This window comes from Prinia subflava, chromosome 25 (assembly GCF_021018805.1).
Source record: "Prinia subflava isolate CZ2003 ecotype Zambia chromosome 25, Cam_Psub_1.2, whole genome shotgun sequence".
Lineage (NCBI taxonomy): Eukaryota > Metazoa > Chordata > Aves > Passeriformes > Cisticolidae > Prinia > Prinia subflava.
In genome coordinates, this window is record NC_086271.1 from 5,007,942 (window position 1) to 5,029,432 (window position 21,491).

Below are 21,491 nucleotides of genomic sequence, written 5' to 3' on the forward strand. Positions count from 1 at the left end.
TAGTCTGTCCCCTAATATACATTAATACAAGACAGGTGAGAAAAGTGGACGTGAACCTGAAAACTAATGGAGTTAGTAGGTTTTAAGCAGAGCAAAGCAACACAGGAACAAATGTAAAGCATAATATTTTAAATCAGTCCATTTTTACAAAAGTTTATTTTTAGAAGTAACCCTGGTAATATCACAGGATGATTTTTATATATGGGCATTACTACTGAAAAGTTTGGGCAATCAACAGCCAAGGTTTTATCCAATCAAGTAACCAATAACAACAGATAAATTTGCCATCCTCTTATCAGATTAGGCCTCGTATACATACACAAATAACACAAAAAATTGTACAAAAAGCATAATTACATGAGCTCCATCTTCTAAATATTCTAAATATAATGCTGACAGGCCCCAGGGTCACTCAGAGCAGAATACACATCTTCCCAGCCCATTGCCAGCTGGTTGCTTTCCAAATAGTGTAATATCAAAAATACAGAAAAGCTCTAAGAATCTTCCCAAAATGTTGGCAGTAATAATTCTGAAGTATGTCCCAATCCCTACATTGGGTAAAATACCTAAATAAACTATCTTATTTACAAGCACATGTATTCAACATTAATACATTTCCAGCTGTACTTGTACACTTACAGCAAGGTATTTTTCCTGGAATCCACTCCAGGCTTACCCATATTTTTCTAATGTGACCCATATTTGTGGATATAGAGGAATTACAGGAAAACAGAACACAGAAATTCATGTATTGGGAAAAAAAACCGGCTTGCAATGTATGTTTCTCATCCCACTAAAATCCCCAGGCATGTAAATAAATGAAAAAAAAAAAAACAACAATTGAAAGCAAAAATGCCTCGTGCTGTGAAAGAGGCAGGTACTGAATACCTGCAGAGGAGCAGGAGGACCTGCAGAAACGCTGCTCCTTGGAACAGGAACCGAGGCATTGGAACCCGGGAAAAGCCAAATGGCCTCGCTGCTTGCAGGGGATGTGGCAATGAGAGGTGGAACTCGAGAGCCCCCTTTGGAGGGCTGCAGCGTTTTGGAGGAGCACACGAACCAAGCAACTCATCCCACGGCTTGTTTCCTCTCTTTAGGGAAGAGACCATCCGCACACGCACAGGAATGTTTGTTTATTTGGGCAGGGTTTGTTTTGCTAATCATTTACATTTCAAATGGTGGGATTTCTACCTCGCCCAGAATAAAAAAAAACAACTCAAAAACCCAACCCACAACCAAAACGCACCCAGAGCCGAAGCAGGGAGTTTGGCAAAGGAAGCATTTCACAGCTCATGGTGACAGGAGGCACAAAATTACTTAAACACCAAGTGCCAGGAGCTGCCTGTGACCTGTGCAGGACCACAGGGCACACGGGGCTCCCATCCCTACAGCCGTCCAGAGGGCTCCTGAGCCTGCTTGCCACAGGAAAGAGAATTCCATGGAGGAATTAAAAATTAAAAAAAAAAAAACAAAACCAAACCAAACCAAACAAAATATATATGTACACACACACATACATATATATAATATATAAAAATAACTATAGAAATAAAATATAAATAATACATTCATTTGTATAAACTAGTATTGTTAATCTAGTAATGTAAAATAAATAATTTATATATTTTATATAGAAACACACCCACACACATGCACTCGGGATGAGCTGAGCGCATGGGCCAGGAGTGCTCTGCCCACAGCCAGCCCTCCCTGGTGCTCCTGGTGTCCTTCCTCCTTTCTCAGCTCCTGGGCTTTTATCTCCTGCCAGCCACTGGGTAAGTGTGTGATGCTGGCACACGATTGACACCGGAGGTGTTTTCCAACTGCTTTCCCTTCCCAGGCTCCAGTGTTCAGACCTCACAAGGCCCAGGAGCCCTTTGGATTGCTTAGGAAATCAGCATTAAGGATTTTCTTTCAGCATCTGAGGGGAGCCTACAAGAGAGCTGGAGAGGGACTGGGGACAGGGGCGTGGAGGGGCAGGACAGGAGGGAATGGCTTCCTATTGACAGAGGGAAGGGTTGGATTGGAGACTGGCAAGGAATCCTTCCCTGGCACAGGGTGCCCAGAGAAGCTGTGGCTGCCCATGGATCCCTGGAATTGTCCAAGGACAGGCTGGACAGGGCTTGGAGCAGCCTGGGACAGTGGGAGGTGTCCCTGCCATGGCAGGGGTGGCACTCGGTGGGCTTTAAAGGTCCCTTCTACTATTTGGATGGGGTTTAATATGGTTTAATTCAGTCCTGAATCACAAAAATGATCATCCTCTGCAAGGATCCTTCTGCACACAATGTAGAAAACAATCTGCTTGGTGGCAGTGGTGCAGTCTGTGTGTGTGTGGGTGTGTTTATACAGATATATAAAATGATGTTTTTACTAAGAAAATGAAGCAGGTTTTTGTGTTCTCACGCTTGGTTTTCTGACTGAAAAGAATGCAGGCTGGGGAATTTTGGATGCAAGCAGGGCTGACTGCTTTTGTTGAGGGCAAAGCAAAAGGTCTGAAAGTGAACGCTGAAAATAAATCAGTGACAAAGGGTGGTGCTGGAAGGATGGCTGTGGGCAGCGGCAGGTGAAGGGGACAGGTGAGGCAGTGACTGTGCCTCTCGGTGCAATGCATTGACACCTCAGCAAACCCCTGATAAAAGGTTTATTCCAGCAGCAGCCCAGACAAACCTCCGGATCCAGCTACAGGCAGGAGCCGCCTTCTTGTGACAAGGCCAGTTTGGAATGGTGGCACAGAAGTTTGGCAAAGTTTCACCAGGATGAAAAGGTTCCCTTTGGGGTGGCTTGTCACAACGGGGGCTGTGCTGGAGAACAGAGCAGACTCCGTGAAGGGTGTAACACCATAACTTGGGGAGGAAGGGCAGGTAGAACTACAAAATAGCAGAAGTGACAAAGCCTTTTTCAGTGGAAAATAATCTTTGGACCAGACCTCAACACCTCAGAGCAAAGTGCTGGAAAGTGCCTTTGGATTATCCTCGCTTTAAAAAACAAACAATCCCCCACCCACGGGCAGGGATTTCGTTTGATGACCGTGCTCTGCATTCAGGGACACTCAGATCCTTCGCAAGGAAACAGAGTTCTTTTGTGAAGCGACAAGTTCCTGGACTTTGTTCCTCAATCTGCGCCCCTCATGCGAGATCAAAGCGATCTTTTATCCCGTGAATCCACATGGGCCCGAAATGTTTGCTGGCGCTCCTCAGACACAGTTTCAGGGAGAGGAAATTGTGTTTCCCTGGTTTATTACTCCTCTTAGTGCGGACATTGGGGCCATCTCCTGGCCACTGGCGGAACAGAGTAAACCCCAAAAAAAGCTTTGAAATCCAAGGTGCGAAGCCTGTCAAGAATTATTTGCCCCCCAAGAGCCGGAAAGCTGAATAGAAGCCACAGGTTTACCAAGGAAAACTATTATCAGCTTTGACGTAGGAGTTGTCTCTTGCATGGGATTTCTTTCTCTTCTCAAATATAATCCAAATAGATTTTTTTTTACAAGTGTATTGCAAACCCAAAACCGCTTACAGGTTAATTAGTCACACACTCCTTCTCAGGTTTAAATACCATAGAAAAGCACTGATAGGACCCAGAATTTTACTGTACCCTATGGCTCAATTTTATTGTACTACTGAGGTGCCCTGAACCCCTTCTGGGCCGGGTTCGGCCGAACCGAGCCGGGCTCATTCGAACTGAATTCCGCTGCACTTGTGTTTCCGGATGGGTGAAGCCACAAGGACTGCGCCGAATTCAGCACACGAGCAAGAACAGCAGCAAGAGCTCCACGTGAAGTTATTTTACCCCCCTGGAAGCGGCAAACATCACAAAAGGCAGACACTGACAGCAGGTGGGCAATATTCTTTATTGTTTATTTATTGTCAGGGGGCCGAGCCGCGCCGAACGCAGCGAGCGGCACCGAGCTCAGCCGAACCAAACCGAGCTCAGCCGAACTCGGCCGAGTTCACACGAACCGAGCCGAGCCGAGCCCATTTCAACCGAGCCCGGCCGCACCACAGCAGCTGCGGCCTGCCCGGAAGGGCCGAACCGCGGCGCCTGCGGGGCGTGTCGGGACCGCGGGGCCCTCGCAGGGGCGAGGGCAGCCTCAGTGACAGCGGCAGCGGCTCGGGGCACCGACGCTGCCGCCATTCCCCCCGTCCCGGCAGCGAGGGTGGCGCTGACATGGCGCTGGCGCGCGCGCGGAGCGGTCACGTGGCCCCGCCATCGCTCCCGCCCAACCTCTCGCGTGGGCCGGGAGGAGGCCCGGCCGATCCCGGCGTGCACCGCGCCTGCCCCCCCCGCCCGTCGCGCGGTCGGCCCGGGCCGCGCGCTGCCCGCGAGCCCCGCCATGGCCGCCGCCATCATGGCCGCGCCCTGAGGGCACCGACCGGCCCCGCCGCGCCGCCCGCCCGCCCCGCCCGCCGCCTTCCCGCCGCCTCCCGCCGCCAGCGCCGACATGGAGGCCGTGAACGCCTTCAACCAAGAGGTGAGAGCCGGAGGGCGGGCGGCGGAGCGCGGGCCGCGGCGCGGGGGGGGACACAGGGCGGCCGCCATCGCGTCCCCCAGCTCCCCGCGCTTCCGGCCGGGCCCGGCCCCGCCGCCCGCGGCCTGCGCGGGGAGCGGCGGCCCGGGCCTGCCGCCGGGCCGAGAGCGGTGCTGCGGGGGAAAATGGAGGCGAGCGCGGCCGGGCCGTTCGGCGGCCGCTCCGCGAGGCCCCGCGCGGGCCGGGCCGGGCCGGGGGAGGCGCCGAGGGGAGCTCCGGGCCTCCCCGCCGGGCTCCGGCTGCGGCCCGCGGCTTGCTCCCGGCAGCGCCGGAGAGCGGGATCCCGGGATCCCGGGCCGGATCCCTGCTGGCAGGGGTTCCAGGCGGGCTCGCTGTCACGCGGCGCCCCGGCCGTGTGGGCCGTTCGCGGGCTGGGGAAGGCGCGCCTCGGGACCTGCGGTTCCCGGTAGTGGCGAGAGAGCCGCGGTGCGAGGCGGCGGCACGGGCAGAGGCTGCAGAGGGAGGGGGCCCATCCCTGCATGGGAACGGCGCCTGGGACGGGACTCAGGGATCCATCCTCGTTCTGGGGGCAGGACAGGCTGGAAGGTGGTTTATTCGCCTTTCGTACCGCACAGAAAGTCCCTCCCTGTCTTCTTCTGGGATTTGTTTGATTGTTTGTTTTTGTTTTATATTATTACTTCGTAGTCAGCCGAGAGGAGCTGGAAGTAAAGCGGACCGTGGTTGTTTTTTGCGTAATATGTAGCAAGTCAATTCAGCCTGTGCCGTAGAAAGTTTTTGACACGTGACTTGGACATGGTTATTAATTACTGCTAGTTATACTTCTGCCTCAGTTGGACGGTGTGGCTTTGCAGACCCACTGTGGACAGAAAGTCACTCGAAGCTGAGCCAGAGCCTGTTCCCATCTTGGGTTTGGAGCCTGGGTGGCTGTGCCTGCCTGTTGAGCAGAAGCAGAGAAAGGGCAGCTGCTCCCGAGTGATGGCCTCAGGCTGTGTAAGGCTCACTCCCTGCAAGGGTTTGTCACCCACACACCTGAGAATGCCCTCGTCCCTACCAAAACTGTGCAAGTGCAAAGAGAACAGTGGATAGCGTGCAGCTCCTGTTAAGGGTTTGTTTATTTGCCAGTGTTTTTGGGGTTTTGTGCAGCTCTGAACCAGTGGGATGGCAGGGTGCTGAGCCACCTTCCTGAAAAAACTAAAAGAGCACACGTGTGCCATTTTCAGTGTTGATGGAAAGAGGCAGCAGCAATATTCTTAATTACCTGCCTCAGTATGAGTGGTCCAGCAGAGCTCTGAATGGTGCAGGCAGTGCCTGTCAGACAATAATCCCCCTGCTTGTGCTGGGTGGTGGCTGCAGAGCAGAAGGGTTTTTGGGGATCCCGTCACTGATTGGAAATGGGCTTGTTGGGATCCGTGCCTCTTCCCCTCCCGTGCAGGAATGGTGGGATGCCTTGCTTCGGTGCAGTTAGTGAAATCCTGATGTGTGGCTGCTGGAAGAGCAGAGCTCTGGGTTTCAGCTGGCTCTCAGTTCTGGGGAGAGAACTGTGCTTCCTAAAATCCCTGTTCTGCAGCCCTTTGTACGCCCGAGTGCTTCTGTGGAGCTGCTGGTGTGTGAAGCAGCACATGAATAACTTGAGGGGCCGTGTGCTTCCTGCCCTGTTCCTCTCAGGAGCTTTGTTTGTGGTGCTGTGCAGGGCATAAAGTCCAGTGCTCACACTGATCCCTTCCCTTTTCCGCCCGTGTTGCCTGGAGCTGCAGGCACAGCGAGGCTGGCTGACACGGAATGTGAGGAGGGGCAGCTTTACAGGCAGGTATTGTTCATTCCTGGCCTTCCTCGGGGAGAGAGCAGCTGTCCCCAGGCTCTGGGTGTTGTCCCCAGAGTGGTGGGGATAGCACGGGCTGCTCAGCCTGCGAGGGCTCGTTTGTGAGGCCTTCAGGGTGCAACTCCCAGGTCACTGAAGAGTTAATTCTTTTATTGGGAGGGAACAGCTTCAGCGGTGAGGATGGGGAATACCCTACAGGCCCGGAATTCCTGCACTTGCTGGCTGTACAGTGCCACTGTAGCCAGGGAATTGCAGTTTTACCGTGGCACCTCTAACTTCAGTTTGGTGCTGCACCTGCCGTGTGTGCCAGAGGTGATTTCCTGCTGGCTTTGCTTCCCCGGAGGTGGCACCTGGCAGCTCTTAGCCACTCCGCCTGAAAGAGGAGATGCCACTCGCTCCATCAGGTAGTCCTGTCATTTGGGGCTTTTGGTGGGTTTGGTGTTTGTGGCAGTTTTTGGATGGTGTTCAAAGCGTGGCTGTAACCCTGGTGTCCTCTCGGCTGTGGGGTTGGTGTCCGCTCTTGGGCAGAAGGGCTTGGGAAGGGAGAGAAGGGAGTTTGGCTCTGGCTAGGGGTGGGAACTCCTGGGTTGTGTAATTGCAGCGTGTTGGATTGTGGTGCCATTCCCAATCCTGTTCTTTGAATCTGCATTTTGAATGCAGCTTGGCCTGTAAATGTCCTCTTCAAGTCCCCGTGTTTCTGCAGGAGCAAGCAGGGGTTTTGTGCTGGCTGCTTTTTTTTTTTTAATCCAGCTGTAGCTTGAGCAGGTGCTGCCAGTGGAATAGGTGGGATTTGACAGGTCTGCAGTCCAGTGTGTTTTCTCTGAGGAGTTTACTTTCATGAGTTAAGAATTCATGTGCTGTTGGATGTATATGCTATGTTATAGTAATGGTACAGTATAAATAAATCACAGAAGGTAACTGGGTAGTGCAGCAGAACTTTTTATGGTTTTAAGGAAACAAGCAAACATTTTTCTTAAAAATAAAAAAAAATTAAAAAACACGCACCTAAAACACAAGCAAATCAAAAACCCCCACCAAACCCACACATCTGCCATATAAATCCTTGACATGTTTTACTTTAGGAGATGTCTGTCCTTTGCTTTAATCTGGAAAACTTGAGGCGTAGTTTACTGGTTATGAAAGTTAGAAATGAAGTTTTTTTTATTTTTTTTTTCACAATCTTGCTGCTGGAAGTAGAATAAGGTCAACTTTCCTGTTTTGTAATCTTTTATTTGTGTTGAGTAAGGCGTATCATTCACTCAATCCTGGCTCTCAGTAGTTAATGTGTACCCCTGAAACAATTGATACCCCACCTAAATGTGCCTAGAGACAAACAGATAGGAGGTCCTGGGGCTGTTTAATTAAAGCTGGAGCTGCACATTCCTCCTCTGCTGTCTGCCCGTCCTTAGGGCACTGTTCAGTTGACGTTGGGATCCGGTGTGGCTGTTTAGTGCCAATGGCAGGACTTCATTTTGCCCGTGCTGTGACAGCCTTGCCCTCCATCCTGAGGAGCTATAAATAGAGGTCAGCAGGATATCCTTCCCAGTGGCTCTGCAGCAGTTACTGGAGCTCAGGATCCCCAATGAGTCTCCATGTGCACGGGAAAGGAGAAGGATGCAACTCCCAGCCTGCCCCTGCCCTGAGCGCGTTTCCAGGAATATTGGGAGCTGTGACGTTCTGCTAGAGGTTCCTGGTAAGAGAAGCAGTGGGACAAGTGGCTGTCCAGGAGATGCGCTGCACAAAAGAGCCCTGCACTGATCCTGAAAGCTGCACTTCCAGAGCACACGAGGGGAAAACAAAACTCTATTCTGTGCACTTGCATGATGTCATTTTCATATGAGTATCCTTTGTGGAGATGTTTCTCCCCAGTGATTGAGGATTTGTGAATGGTCTTTCTAGGCCACAGAAGTAGCTTAGTTGATGAAGTGCTATTGAGCTTCATTGCCTGGGGGTCATACCTGGTCAAATTCAAATCTCACTTTATTTTCCAAAGAATGCAGCCTGACAGCTGGATTTTATGGTGGTCTCTTACCTTCAGCAGCACCTAATACTTGCTGTGCCTCACAGCTGGTGGTCAAGCATTTAAAACTTGCATTGATCCTCTGAGATACAGCTTAGCAACAGATCCTTCTCCTTCCCTTAAGGAAGAATGGGGACCTGAAGGAAAGGAAGCAGTGACTGCTACAGGGGAAGGAAAATGTACAGAGCTGACGGAATTCCCGTTAGAGATCTGGTCATGCATTAACAGAAAGGTGTTTTGTTAACAAGTGCAATATCTGTGTGTGTTGGTCGTGTCCTCCGTGATCCCTTTGTTTCTGTACAGCTGCAGTTATGTCTGTAAGTCACTGGTGGTTGGCTGGGCAGGGTGGTTGCTAAATGCAGTAATAAAACACATTCCAAAAGACAGTGAATGGATGTACAGAATACTGCCTGTGCATGGAGCTGCCTGGGGAAGTGGTGTTGGACACCCAAGGCGTGTTGGAATGGTTGAGGGCGTGTTAGGCTGCTCTGGAAATGGGAGAAGGGGAGGTTGAATGAGGTGTCCTGACAGTGACCTGCGTGCTTGGTATCCACTAATCACTAAGCACCGGCTGGTTCAGTAGCTCGTGCTCCCCTCTGTGCAGCTGCTGTGCTCTGGGGTTTGGTAAGGAGTGTATAAAATGGCCTCATAGCTCTTTATTTGTAAATAAAGACACCTTCTTATGGCACAGGCACTTGAGCAAGAGGGCAAAGCCAAGGAAGTCAGTCCAAGTCCTAAAAGGAACTTTTGCTGTGTTACCTCACACTTAAACCAGATGGACTTAAGATCATACCTCAAGCCGGGTAAATTTTAAAGCCGCCATTCTCCCCTTTACTTCAAAACTCCCTGGTTCTCAGGTTTCCATGTAAATTAAACCATCAAAGGACATTAATTATAGAATGAGAGAAATTAATAATTTGCTGCTCAAAAGAGTGAGGAGTAAAGGCCGTCAGCGCCCTGTTCCTTGTGCTGTTACCTGCCCTCTGCACCTCCCGGGGCTCCTGGGCTGGGGCAGGGAGGTCTCTGTTCACTCCTGCCTCTCTCTGGGGAGCCCCTGCACTTCACTCTCTGTTTGCATTTGGGGACAGTCACTCCATGCTTGGTCTTCATTTGCTGTCCTGCCATAGTTTAGTGGCATTTATCAGCCTGAAACTGAGCAGGTGGATTTTCTGCCTTTGGTATCCCTGGCGTTATGGATACTTCGCTGTGTACTTCATCCTGCTGGGAGAAGCACCCAGAAATGCTCTGAAATCCATATTTTGTATTGTGGCTTGAGTTTAGTACCCTCGAATTCCTCTACTTTTGTATCAACATGCTGTGAACATGCAGTTAGGGGCTGTAAAAGGAAAAGTCATTTCTAGCAGGTCACAGCATTCCAGGCACAGGCTCCTGTTGTGAGGCAGGACTTTGGAAATCTTTCAAGCTGTAGATTTTCTTTGCCTTTGTTACATACATCACTTTTTATTGTTGTTGTAAATAGAGTGTAGGTTTTTGTGTCCAAGTTGCTCCTTGAGTTGATCATGGTGTCCTTTGAGAAACTAGATGTATTATTGTAAAACAGCTCTCTAAAAATAATGGTTGGGTGACTTTTTTTGTATATTGGTTTTGGAAATGTATGTGACAGAAGATGCAGGTTTAATTGAACAAATGTAACTGGAAGTATCTGGGTGTCTTCTGAGCAGCTCCCCTTTCCCACAGGGAGAAGCCACAAGGAACTAGGAAGGGAGCTAAATTTTAGCTGTACCCATCTCTAAAACTTGTTGACACATGTAACTGATACCGAGAATAACATAAAAAATTACTATAAATAGTTACTTGGTGTTCTAAGATCTTAGGTAATTAAAAAAAAAAGGAGCAAAATTGTGAGGTAAAATTCCAAGAGATGGTGTGTGGGGGCATGAAAAGAGCAGGATGGATAGATAGATATAGATATGTACACTCATGTATATGTGCCTTTGTTCTCCCTGGCAGTTGATTTTCCTTGGATTTTTATTTTTTTTTCTGTGTTTCCCCCAGTTGCAATGCCCTCCTTGGGATACTTATAAGACACTTCTTTTTATTTTTTTGTTACATTCGTTTCTTGTCACCTTGGGCCCCTGCTCTGAGCTCTCCCAATTTCCTTTGGATCCCTCCTTGTGTTCCTGAAATACAAATGCCAAAGTGGTGCTTCCACACCAGCTCCTTGTTCTTTTTCTTTGGGACTGGACCCTTTCCTGGAGGAGCAGTTGCTTCTTCATGGGTAAAGGAGGGGATATGGAGTGCCTGTCATGATGCTGACTCTCCTTCTTCCTCCCCCACCTCAGTTTTTGAGCCTTCTGCTGGTTTGTTTGTGGGTGTTGGGGTTTGGATCCCCCCCTTTAATTACCTCTTAAAGCAGATTTTCCTGAGTTTTAATAATAGCACTGACTTTGTTCATCAAGAGTCTCTGCACTTATTCTAAAGCACCTAAGTCTAAATTGAAAACAAGATTTTTTAAATAAATCCCCACATCAGCTCACAGAGCCCTCTGTCCTCCTGTCTTTTATTTGGCAGTTTTTATTTGTCCATACTGTGATTTCTCAGCAGGCAGCAATGTTAGCTGAAGTATCTCTTACAGCTGAAATAGCTTTAAAACCCCAATGTTCTGGCAGAAGAACTGCATTTTGTGAGGATGAATAATGAGAAGTCGTGGTCTTGTGTTGGTGTTGGAAAGAGGCATGTGGCTACCACTGTCTGGAAGGACAGTTTTTCTTCTTTCCTATCTCCTGGAATAGGAATCAAATTAAGAAAGGAAATACCTTGTTTCCTACTCTTGGTGTTTTCTAGGTTCTTCTGTACAGCTGAAAGCACTGTTAGCAATTCCCTTGTCTTGGAGTATGTGGCCAATTTTTTGTCTCCTTCTTTGATTTTTTTTTTCCTTAACTGAGACAGTGGATAAATCTGTGTAAGTTGGTCACTTCACCAATCTCTTGGAGCTTTAATTAATAAAATAAGAGACAAAGTTTTAAATGACATCTTATTTTCCATATTACACTGACAAATGAGGACACTTTGATTCTCTTACTTTGCTTTGTGGCAGATAATTGATGACATTTTTTACTTGCATTCAAGGGCTTAATTTTTTCTTTATGATAAAGATGAAAATGAAATCACGTAACACAAACCCATTTTTTCTGTGATTTGGGAGGAATGTTTCAAGGTAAAAACAAGTGTGTGTGTGCTCAGCTTTCTGTGTCCAGCTCTGCGCGCAGTTCTGGTTTCCCTCAGTTTCTGAAACGTGGAATTAATGCTTCTTTTCAGTTATGGCCAATGTCACCTATAAAGATAACTTCTATATACTTCATTAAAACCTCCATAAACTTCATATAATGTCTATAACTTCTGCAGTCATTCTCCTTGAGGGGTGAACTTTTCCCCTGGGAGCCGTTTGAGGGTGATGCAGCCAAGTGTGCAGAGCAGTTGAAGCAGTTCTTTTGGGCAGTAACCTGGTCAGTGCTGATTTCTCTTGGGTTTGTAGAACATCCCGTTCTCCCAGGGCCGGCCAGCAGCGTGGACACGCAGAGTGGGGCTGGCAGTAAGCAAGGCACCCCCTGAAATGTTGTTCTGAATTCAAAGCTGAACTTCAGAAGACATCTTTAATGTTTATTTTCTCTCTTCAGCTCTTCTCACTGATGGAGATGAAACCTCCTATTTCCCGGGCAAAGATGATTCTCATCACAAAAGCTGCCATTAAAGCTATTAAGGTAAAGCACAACAAAACAAAGATGAAACTGTGACAGCAGCAATGTTTTATTATTTCATTTGTAAGTAAAATACTCAGGATTTCCCCATCTCAGCTTCAGGGATGGTTTATTCTAGTTGCTGTTAAGGCTGTTGTCTAGAAACAAGTGGGTGGTGAATATCATCCCTTGGTTTTGTACTAGGAGCAAAACACCAGCTTGATTTTTTTGGAGTCGTTGCTTTTTCATGCTACACCCACTGGAGTGTTGTGACTTTTGTATAATAAAACTAAATATTGCAGGATGCAACTGCACCTTGACATGTGAAACCAGTGGGGATTGCAGAGAAAGTAAAGCCAGAAAGCTTTCACACTTTCACGCTTTGTGGCTTGGGTCTGCGTTTCCCCCATGGAATATTTTTCTCAGTTTGGGAACATCCTGCTTTTTGAAATGTGCCTGCAATATTCTGTAGCCTTTCCAAAATGGTAGTAAGCACAAAGAGTTAAAGTGCTTCTAAAATGATGTGCCACTGCTGAGGAGATGATGAATTAATGGCTGTGTTTATTTTCCAGCTCTACAAGCATGTTGTCCAGATTGTGGAGAAGTTTATCAAAAAGGTAAAAAGTGAAGAAAAGAAATTTATTGATGAAGTTATCTGCATGCTTTGCTAGATATGGCTAATAATGCTCATAAATAACCAGAAAGGCCTCTGGCACTTTGGGATTGAGGGAGGAGATTGTCCTTTGTTAGGATTTCACACATTTTGGTGTCACCTTGTCTATATAAGCTCCACATAGCAGTTTTCCATAATGCATTAAGGAGGGGAGGGAAGAAGTACATGCTGAGATTTTCCATCTTCCTGCGCAGCAGCCGGGGAGGGCTGGAGCTGCTGCGCCTCAGTTTGACTGTCACTAAGACAATACACGCTTGGAGCGTGCCTGGGCCTGCCGAGCAGGGGCTGCAGTGCAGGGCTGTGTGAGCCCAGAGAGGCCTGCAGGGAGCTCTGGGGGGTTCCTGTGCAGCCCTGCCTGACGCAGGGTCCTCGTGCCCTTGGCAGTGCAAGCCGGAGTACAAAGTGCCGGGCCTGTACGTCATCGACTCCATCGTGCGGCAGTCGCGGCACCAGTTCGGGACAGACAAGGACGTCTTTGGGCCGCGCTTCTCCAAGAACATCACTGCCACATTCCAGTATTTGTACCTGTGTCCATCTGAAGACAAGGTAGGACCAGCACCTGAGGTGCTGCTGTGCCTTGGTGGGCTGCTGCCTCGGTGTGTGCATGCCTGTGGCGGTGATTTGGGCATTCTCTCTGACCCTGGTAGTGGCTGTTGCTGAGAGGGATTATCAAAGGTGACAGTTAAATGCTAATTCAAGTCCAAAGGTGCATTTTGCCTGACCTCATCAGTTTTGTTTTGCCTATACAGACGCTTTAGCAGTGTGTGTTAGAGTGCCAGAAGTTCTTCTTGAGCCTCCTTCACAACTTCCTTTGGAGGGCAGTGTCTGACACAACAAGAAAGCGTTGCAGGAAAAGCTTGGGTTTTGTAGGCAGAGACTGTTCAGCTCAGAAATGTCCTAAGAAAATCGTCATGTTGATTTCTTCAGTATTTTCCAATCCCATACTTGAGTCTTATTGGTGCTGTCCACTCTCAGGGCTGGTGTAAGGCCTCATTTTTCTTAGTTCTGCTGTACTTTTTAGTAGAACAGAGGCTCAGAAAGTGGTGTGAGTTCCTGATGGTCCAGAGAAGATGGTTTTTGTGACCTCTGTCAGAACAGCTTTGAGACTCCCAGGATCAGTGTGTTTTAGGAGTTGCCAGCTGGTTTCCAGAGAATCACCTACTCCCTTTCTCTTTGTAAGAGTGAAGTACTCCTTTTCTACCTGACTTCCTCCCTAACTCTCCAAATAAATTTTTGAAAGGCTTGGCTGCTCTGTAGTTTTCTAATGTGGAACATTTAGACCTTCAGGCATTGAGTCTGGTATTTGGGAGCTCCTGGGTTGATAGTCTGTGAAACAGAGCAGTCCCTTCTCCTTTCTGTTTGTGCCTTATAATTTTGTTCATGTCAGTGAATGAGACTGTCCATCTCCTTCATGGAACTACTTGATACAGGGAATATTATTTAAAACACACTTGCTTTAATGAATTTCTAGTTCCTAAACCATAAAACCCCTGATCTGCAGATATACAACAACTATGGGTGATATCTGAAGAGGATAATGCTGCCTTTTTTTAAAAAACAGCCTTTCTGTAAAATTCATATGTGACTGAAAATGAGATTATAACATCTGCCCATTTTTTGGCCTTTGTATGATTTTCTGTTTTTCTGGAGAGATAGAATACCTAAACCAAAAAATATGCTGCTGTTTTAAAGTTAACTGTTTTTCAGACCAAAATTAAAAATAGACATTTCAGGCTTCTCTATAATTGATGTTATTTTAGCAAACATTTGGTAAAATTCTTGAATAACGTAGAGGTGGATTTACATGGGTGTATATAATTGAGTCACAGTGAAAGAACAGAACGAATTCATTTGAAGTAAAAGGTACTTAAAGCTGATATGTGTGCAAGTGAATGACTAAGTCTGCAGAAAGGACAGCAGCATGTTCTGCCTTCTACCTGTTTGCACGTTCCAGCTGAGGCAGCACAACTACTGAGACATTTTTGTTTGAATGCTGGGCTAAAGAAGGAAAGGCAAATTTCCAGCTTGTTCCTGGAAGCTGCATTGTTCTTCATGTCAAAAAAAAAGGAAGAAATGAGCTTAAAATAACAGCTGACAATCAGAGATTCTAAATTAATCCTTCTGCAGCGATCAGTGAGGATTTTTCCCACTTGCTTTCCTCATCTTTTGGATAATGATGGAGATGCAGTTTCTGGTCTCAACATAGAATTGGTTGGGTTAGGAAGAATACCAAGCAAGGAACCCTCAATCTGACTTTCAAGTGTTGTGGCAGCATTTTCTGGTCTAAGTGCCCCTCTCTTCATGAAGGCTTTCCAGCTTATTCTTCCTTTTCTCTTTCTGGTCACATGGATTGATGGTTTCATCCCTTTGTGACCACCTTTGTAGACGTGGGGCTGAAATAACGTCCTGGATTTCTGACTGGCCAGAAGAGTTTTAGGGAAATGTCACCAATTGCTTTGACAGTAAAATAAATTGGCAGTTTTTATCTTTGCCAGTTTAAAGGTGTTCCTGCCCTCTGTCATGACACAGAGTTTTAAGTTGGTGTGATTATGCCACTTCTGTTCAATCCTTCTCTGCATCCAGAAGATAAAATGGTGAGCTAAGAAAGCTGGATTCAGCACTGGTGCCTCCTTTTGTTTCAACAGAGTAAAATAGTTCGTGTCCTGAACCTGTGGCAGAAAAATGGAGTATTTAAAATTGAAATAATTCAGCCTCTCTTGGATATGGCAGCAGGAACCAGTGCCACTGCACCCATGGCAGAGAATGCTACCAACAATGAAGGTAGGAATGGCATTTTAACTTCTGCTCTCAAAGGGCAAATGACAACAGCTTGTTTGCTTTTAGCACAAAGTGCCTGCTCTTAGTTCCAGCAGTCACACAGCAGTAAAGTCAGTTCTGTCACAAGGAGCAGCCAAACTCACTTTAAACAAATGCTGATACTGCACTTGAGAAATTCTGAGCATGTGAACACTGACTTGGGAAATACATTAAATGTTTATCATATATACATGCATGTGTACATATGTGTGCACACAGATGACTTCAGTGTGCCATAAACAGATGCTGTTTTTCCTTTTGCTTTGAAATATTTTGATGTGACTTCTCAATTTTATTATTCTGGTGTCATTTTTTAGTGCCAGAATCCAGGTAAGTCAGGGAGATGTTAGGTGTTAAAGAGCTTCCCCTTCCTTTGAGCCAGCTTAGCAGCTGAGAGCAGCAGCTGTCAGCGTCTCAGTGTGCAGCCCTGGAAGTCTTGCACTGGTGTTTCTCATGCAGGCTCTTAAAGAGAACATTTGTGCCTGGATTTTGCACGGGCTGCTGGCTGGGAAGCACCGACCTGCAGAGCACAGCAGTGCCAGCCTGCCCACAGTGCCTACATGACCTATTTAGTGCCCCAGCAAAGCTGGGAGGGAGGTGACAGGGAATGTGCATTCCACAATTCCTCCTTTCTCCGGAGAGCTGCTTTTGGCTCTGCGCTCGTGTTTCACACTGAGCTTTGGGAGCCTCCTTATTTACTGTGCTCATGGGAAAATGGAACGGGGGGAGTGAGGTGTGCTGAGAGACAGCAAAGCAGTGAAACCATCTCCAGCTGTGTTCAGGGAAGTGTGTCCCATCAAAGCTTTTATAAACCTGGCAGGGCCAGGGAATGCTGTGGCATGCCAGCCTGGGGGCAGAGTGGTGGCTGTACAACTGAATTTTGGGGCAGGTCGGGGGCACTGCCTGTCCAGCTCTGTCTATCCTCAGTGGTGGGGAGCAGGTTGGCTGCCTCCTGCAGAGATTTTCAGTGAGATTATTCAGATGCACCAGAGAGGGTTGTTTGGCCCTGCAATAAATATGTTAATGAGTAATAATAAATATATTAATGCATTATGTGAAGTAGAGTCTCTTTTGCCCATAAAGACAGAGAGAAATGCAAATTTTCTCCCTTGAGCAAGCAAATATCCTTCTGAATGTGTACAGGAAATTATTTGGGAGTTACTTTATATTTAAAAACAACACATAACTTTTTGCTTTATTTTTATGTTGCATTTCACTCCTGGGAAAGTATTATTCAACACATTTGCCTGTGCTTGCTGCCTGTCAACACTGGAGTTATTTGAAGTGCAAACAGAGGAATGGCTTTAAAGGAGTTGCTATTGCAAGGCAAACATGTTTGCTTAGTGTTTCAAACTAAATATATCTGTCTGTGGAGGTTTTTTTAATTCACTCCTTGTACAGCATTATGATGTCCATTAAAACAGTATGTAGGAATTCATGGGATTATTGCTAATTTACTTGGTACTGGCAAGATGTTTATTTAAAAAGGTGTTGTACTGTGAGGCAAAGAGAATGGGAACACTAATAGCATGTCTTAAACTGTGATCTCAGTTTCAGCAAAGCTTAGTGGAAATGGGAGTCTTTTCCTGGAAAAATGAGTAAATGTCATTTTCCTAGTGGGAGGATTTATCCATCACCTGCAGGTGTGGCTTGTGCGCATGCAGAAGGGACACGTGAACAGATTTTATCAAAGAGAACTGCTGTGAAGTAATCCTTAAAAACCTTTAATTATTGCCAGACTCCTCTGCGAAAGTTCAGTTACTGGTGGAAAATACTGGGAGAGACCCATCTGCTCTTCCAGTGAGCCATGAGATGGGTGACTTGGATCATTCATCCAAAAGGATGAGCCCACATCTATGGAAGCAGAACCACCACATTTAGGGTATTGAAGCTCATTGCCTAGTGCTGTTTGAGGGAGAGCTTTTCTAACCCTGCACAGCTACAAACATGGAGCTGGGAGCTAAAATTCCGTGTGGGAGCAGCTTTTGTGTCTTGGTGCATCCCGAGTGCAGGAGTGAGCAGTGACCGGAGCAGTTCGTGGCAGAATGACCAGAATATGCAGCTGGGGTGGTGTGAACGGGCTCTGTGGGGTTGAACAGGGTGTGTGGGCAGATACTTGGAGCAGGAGCAGGAGGAATGTTGTGGAGTCCTGCAGCCCTTGTGTGACCCTGCCACCCCTCAGGTTCGCCGCCACCTCCGGCCAAGGTCCCCGCGGAGCCCGCGCCAGTGACAGCCAACTCGGTGCCCGCCGTGCCGCAGCTGCCCAGCTCCGACGCCTTCGCCGCTGTAGCCCAGCTGTTCCAGACAACACAAGGACAGCAGGTAGGCTGCTCTCTCATCCCCCTCAGCTTCAGCTTCTGTGGGAAACGGGGAAATTGATAGCCTGGACTTGAAGTGGAAGAGCTTCCCAAAGGCCTTCAGAGGAAAACTTGCAGAAATTAGAGCTTTTAAATTCTTCCATCCAGTACTTGTGATATTTGATGATACTCAGTTTTATGTTCCTAAATAATTAGTTATGAATTGATGCAGTAATAGGATTTCCAGAACAGGTGGAATATCTCAAAGGAGATGAGGAATTCTATTGTTCAGTCCACTGAAGTGTTTGCTGTGTTGAAAAGCCTGAACACTGCAATGTTGGGATCTACTGAATTTTGCCACCAAAGTATTTAAAAAGGGACTCCTGGTCTTGCTGTAAATGCTCCATAGTTCAGTCAGGTTGTTGTTGTGTTCATCACCTGTCACAGTCTGTATTGACAACATTTATATCCTACAACTCTTTCAGTACTTGGTGTTTATATGAGAGCATAGACCTAATACTGTCTTTTGTTTCTGTAGCTCCAGCAAATCCTTCAGACCTTCCAGCAGCCTCAGAAGCCCCAGTCACCGGTCATAGACAACACTGTGATGGCTCAGGTTCAAGCTATTACTGCTCAGCTGAAAACCACAGCAGCACAGCCCCCAGAGCAGAAAACTGCTTTCACAGCTCCGGAGCAGAAAACATCATTTGACAAAGTAAGTCTTGGTTTGCATTTTCTGAAGCTGAAGAAAACTGGTTTTGGACAGTTTTTATTTTGTATTGGAATACAGTTTTCTATTTTCCCCCAATTCTAATTTTGTCTTTAGTTTCTGAGCTTACATATGTTGTAAGAATGTGATAATAAAGATAATTTGGCTGCCAGTTGGGTAAGATGCAGAAAAAATAGTTGTCCCAATGTGATTTCTTTCAGAAGCTGCTAGATCGGTTTGACTATGATGATGAACCAGAAGCAGTGGAAGATTCAAAGAAGGAAGATGCAGCTCCTTCCCCTTCAGTGTCTCAGCCGGCTTTGTAAGTTCTGTGTCATAATAAAACTAAGAAATCTTTGTCCTAAAACATTTTTAGCTTAGAAAGCAGATTAAAATTCCAAGTTAGTTCAGAGTTTAACTGCTACAGTCTAAATTTAAAGCACTGTTAACAGTTTCTGGTGGGATGATTTTTGTGTCTCGTTACTTTGGTGATCTGATGTAGATCTATGTTGCCTCGTTGATGGAGGACTCTGTTGTGCAGAGAAAAGCTCAGTTTTGGTTGCAAGATGAGTTCCATGTTTTTACAGTACAACTGAGGGTGTCAGGGCATCACTGGATCAGCTGGATTGCTTTACTGGCCGGGGAAAAGCTGCTATTCCAAACATTGTGATAGTTTTAAGTATTCAAGAAATGAAAATTGGCTTTACAGCTTTATGTTGGCAAACATTCCATCCCCACGCGAGCCAGCTCAGGCTCCTGTTTCCCTTTTGCTGTGCGTTGTGATAAAGTGTGGAATGACGTGACCACATCCCAGTTTTTTCCACAGGACCTCTCTCTCATTCAGTGCACAGGCTGGATGGTGCTCAATGCCGGGGTTAGTCCGTATTTCTTTTTTCCCTGCTTCAGTGCGTGGCCCCATGTCTTACTCTCTGTATCCGCATCTAAACCCTGCTCTGAAAACCAGCACCACTAACTCTGTCACCAGCTTTCTGACTGTGTCTCTCACCTTGAGCACTCTATGTCCATGAGTGGTAGTTCATTTAAGAGCCTTTGAAGGAAATGGCTAGGATTTGCCTTAGAATGCAGATGGAATTCTGGAGTGGAAAGATGAGGTAGGTCCAACAGAGGCACTGCTTGTGTCTGCCCAGCTGGAGGCTTGTGGGCATGTTGATGTTCTGTTGGTGGTGCTTCAGGGCCTCTGTCCTCAGTGCCTCACAGCTGTGCAAGGTGTCCCTGAGGGTGGCATTCCAGTCTGGGCACACAGGCTCAGTAATTCTATAAAATACTCATCTCTCCAGAATCTTCTCAGAATTGTCTTCAGACACTGCAAAGTTCAGTTTCCCATCACCATCAAATTTCTTTATCAAATTCCCCTGAAATCTTGCTGAGTTTCTTGCACAGGCTGCAGCCTGCGAGCAGGTCCTGTTACCTGCACAGACCTCCAGAATTGCCTGAGCACTGTCCATTCTGTGTGTTGAATCAGGAAACAACGTGCATCACTGTAATCCTTGTGTGATGCACACCCCCTTCTCCTCTGCCCTATTTGCTCCTAAGCACAAGTATTTTCTTACAGCAAAAGTGCAGCCAGTTTCTCTTCCTTGAGGAGAAAAGCATTGCTTCTTTTGTTCCCAAAAGAGGAACTGCAGAGGAAGAGAATTAGCCCAAGGCAGAAAACCTTCCTGAATTGTTCCTGTAGGCTGAGATCTTTAGCAAGCTTGTATAAGTACAGGAGTGAGCGAGGCTGTAACCTTTGTGTAGCATCTCTTTAAATGTGAAAGGACTACTCTTAGAGTGGAGAAAAGATCAGGAAGCCACTCTTTCTTCCTTTCCTCTTTTTGTTGGAAATGGGATCATAGTAAAGATAATGCTTCTGTCTAAAATAACAGCAAGAATGCATAAATGTGTGTAGAAATCTGTAAAATAAAGACAAATCTGTGCATCTACTGACTTGTCTCACCAAAATATTCCTGGTTTTAGTGGGTTTCCAGGAGAAGGCATGCAACAGCCAGTATTTCCTCAGCTCCCAAATATGGATCCTTTTCAGCAGCGGATGATGGGAATGCAGCAGGATCCCATGCGGCACCAGGTGAGCCCAGGCTTTTCCCTTGTTGCCCTGTTGTGTTTTCCCTCTTTTGCTGTTCTCTTTGGTGCAGAAGGAAGGAAGTGATTTTCCTGTTGCTGAAGAGTGAATGTGGCTTAGCCCTACATCTTCCCAAAGAAACGTATTTTTGGTGTCTGTTCTAGTCGGACTTTGAAGGACAAGATTGTTCCTTCTACACCCAAATAAATGCTTGGCCTGCTTCATCTTTTCCCCATCTTTTGTTGTGACTTGTGAGCAAACATAGAACTTGACTTGAGCCTGCTGGGAAAGCAAATGTAATTCCTTCTCCTAGCTGGAATTCTGTGTTTTTTTCTTCTCCCAAGGTGCCTCTTCCTCCGAATGGGCAAATGCCAGGCTTTGGCCTCCTGCCTACCCCCCAGTTCCCGCCCATGGCTCAGCCAGTGATGCCTCCAGCAGCACCAGTGCAGCCAACTTTCCAGTCTCCCTTCCCAGTCCAGGCTGAACCACACCTGCAGAAACCCCACCAGCAGGTGAGCAGCCCTTGCAGTGAACAGACAGACTTGGATGCTCTCACACGTGTCTATCCCAAATGTGTGTGGTTTGTCCTGGAGCAGAAATGCCAGGAGGACCAGGACACAGCTGGCTATGAGGCTGGCTCTGCTGGGAGACAGTTGGAGAGCTCCAGGACTTAGCCCTTTCCTGTCTCCAGCACACTTCGTGCTTAAAGTAGTTTTTTATAACATCTTGGAGAAAAATTGCAGCAGATCTCACTTTGCCTGGGATTTTGATGATGGAGCAGGATCCACTGATTGACCTTAAGGATTAAAATCATATCCTGTGGAGATGCAGGTGGTGCTGTAATGGGGTAAAATGTGGAAAACCAATAATTTGCTAATTGAAAATGGGAATT

General features: G+C 46.9%; 1 protein-coding gene across 3 annotated transcripts in view; it reads left to right on the plus strand.

Moving 5' to 3' along the window:
• Window positions 1–4,336: 4,336 nt before the first annotated feature.
• Window positions 4,337–21,491, plus strand: part of SCAF4 (SR-related CTD associated factor 4) — a 29,763-nt gene continuing 12,608 nt past the window's right edge. The window contains exons 1-11 of one of the 3 annotated variants that reach the window (XM_063419458.1): window positions 4,337–4,468; window positions 11,964–12,047; window positions 12,596–12,640; window positions 13,081–13,242; window positions 15,342–15,477; window positions 17,696–17,835; window positions 18,349–18,525; window positions 18,741–18,841; window positions 19,346–19,393; window positions 20,497–20,605; window positions 20,944–21,111. In XM_063419458.1, the coding sequence (XP_063275528.1) occupies window positions 4,439–4,468; window positions 11,964–12,047; window positions 12,596–12,640; window positions 13,081–13,242; window positions 15,342–15,477; window positions 17,696–17,835; window positions 18,349–18,525; window positions 18,741–18,841; window positions 19,346–19,393; window positions 20,497–20,605; window positions 20,944–21,111 (1,200 nt within the window). In that variant the 5' untranslated portion in view covers window positions 4,337–4,438. Of the gene's footprint in view, window positions 4,469–6,239; window positions 6,710–11,963; window positions 12,048–12,595; window positions 12,641–13,080; window positions 13,243–15,341; window positions 15,478–17,695; window positions 17,836–18,348; window positions 18,526–18,740; window positions 18,842–19,345; window positions 19,394–20,496; window positions 20,606–20,943; window positions 21,112–21,491 lie in introns of those variants that run through there. The other 2 variants (XM_063419459.1, XM_063419460.1) reach the window with 2 other exon arrangements.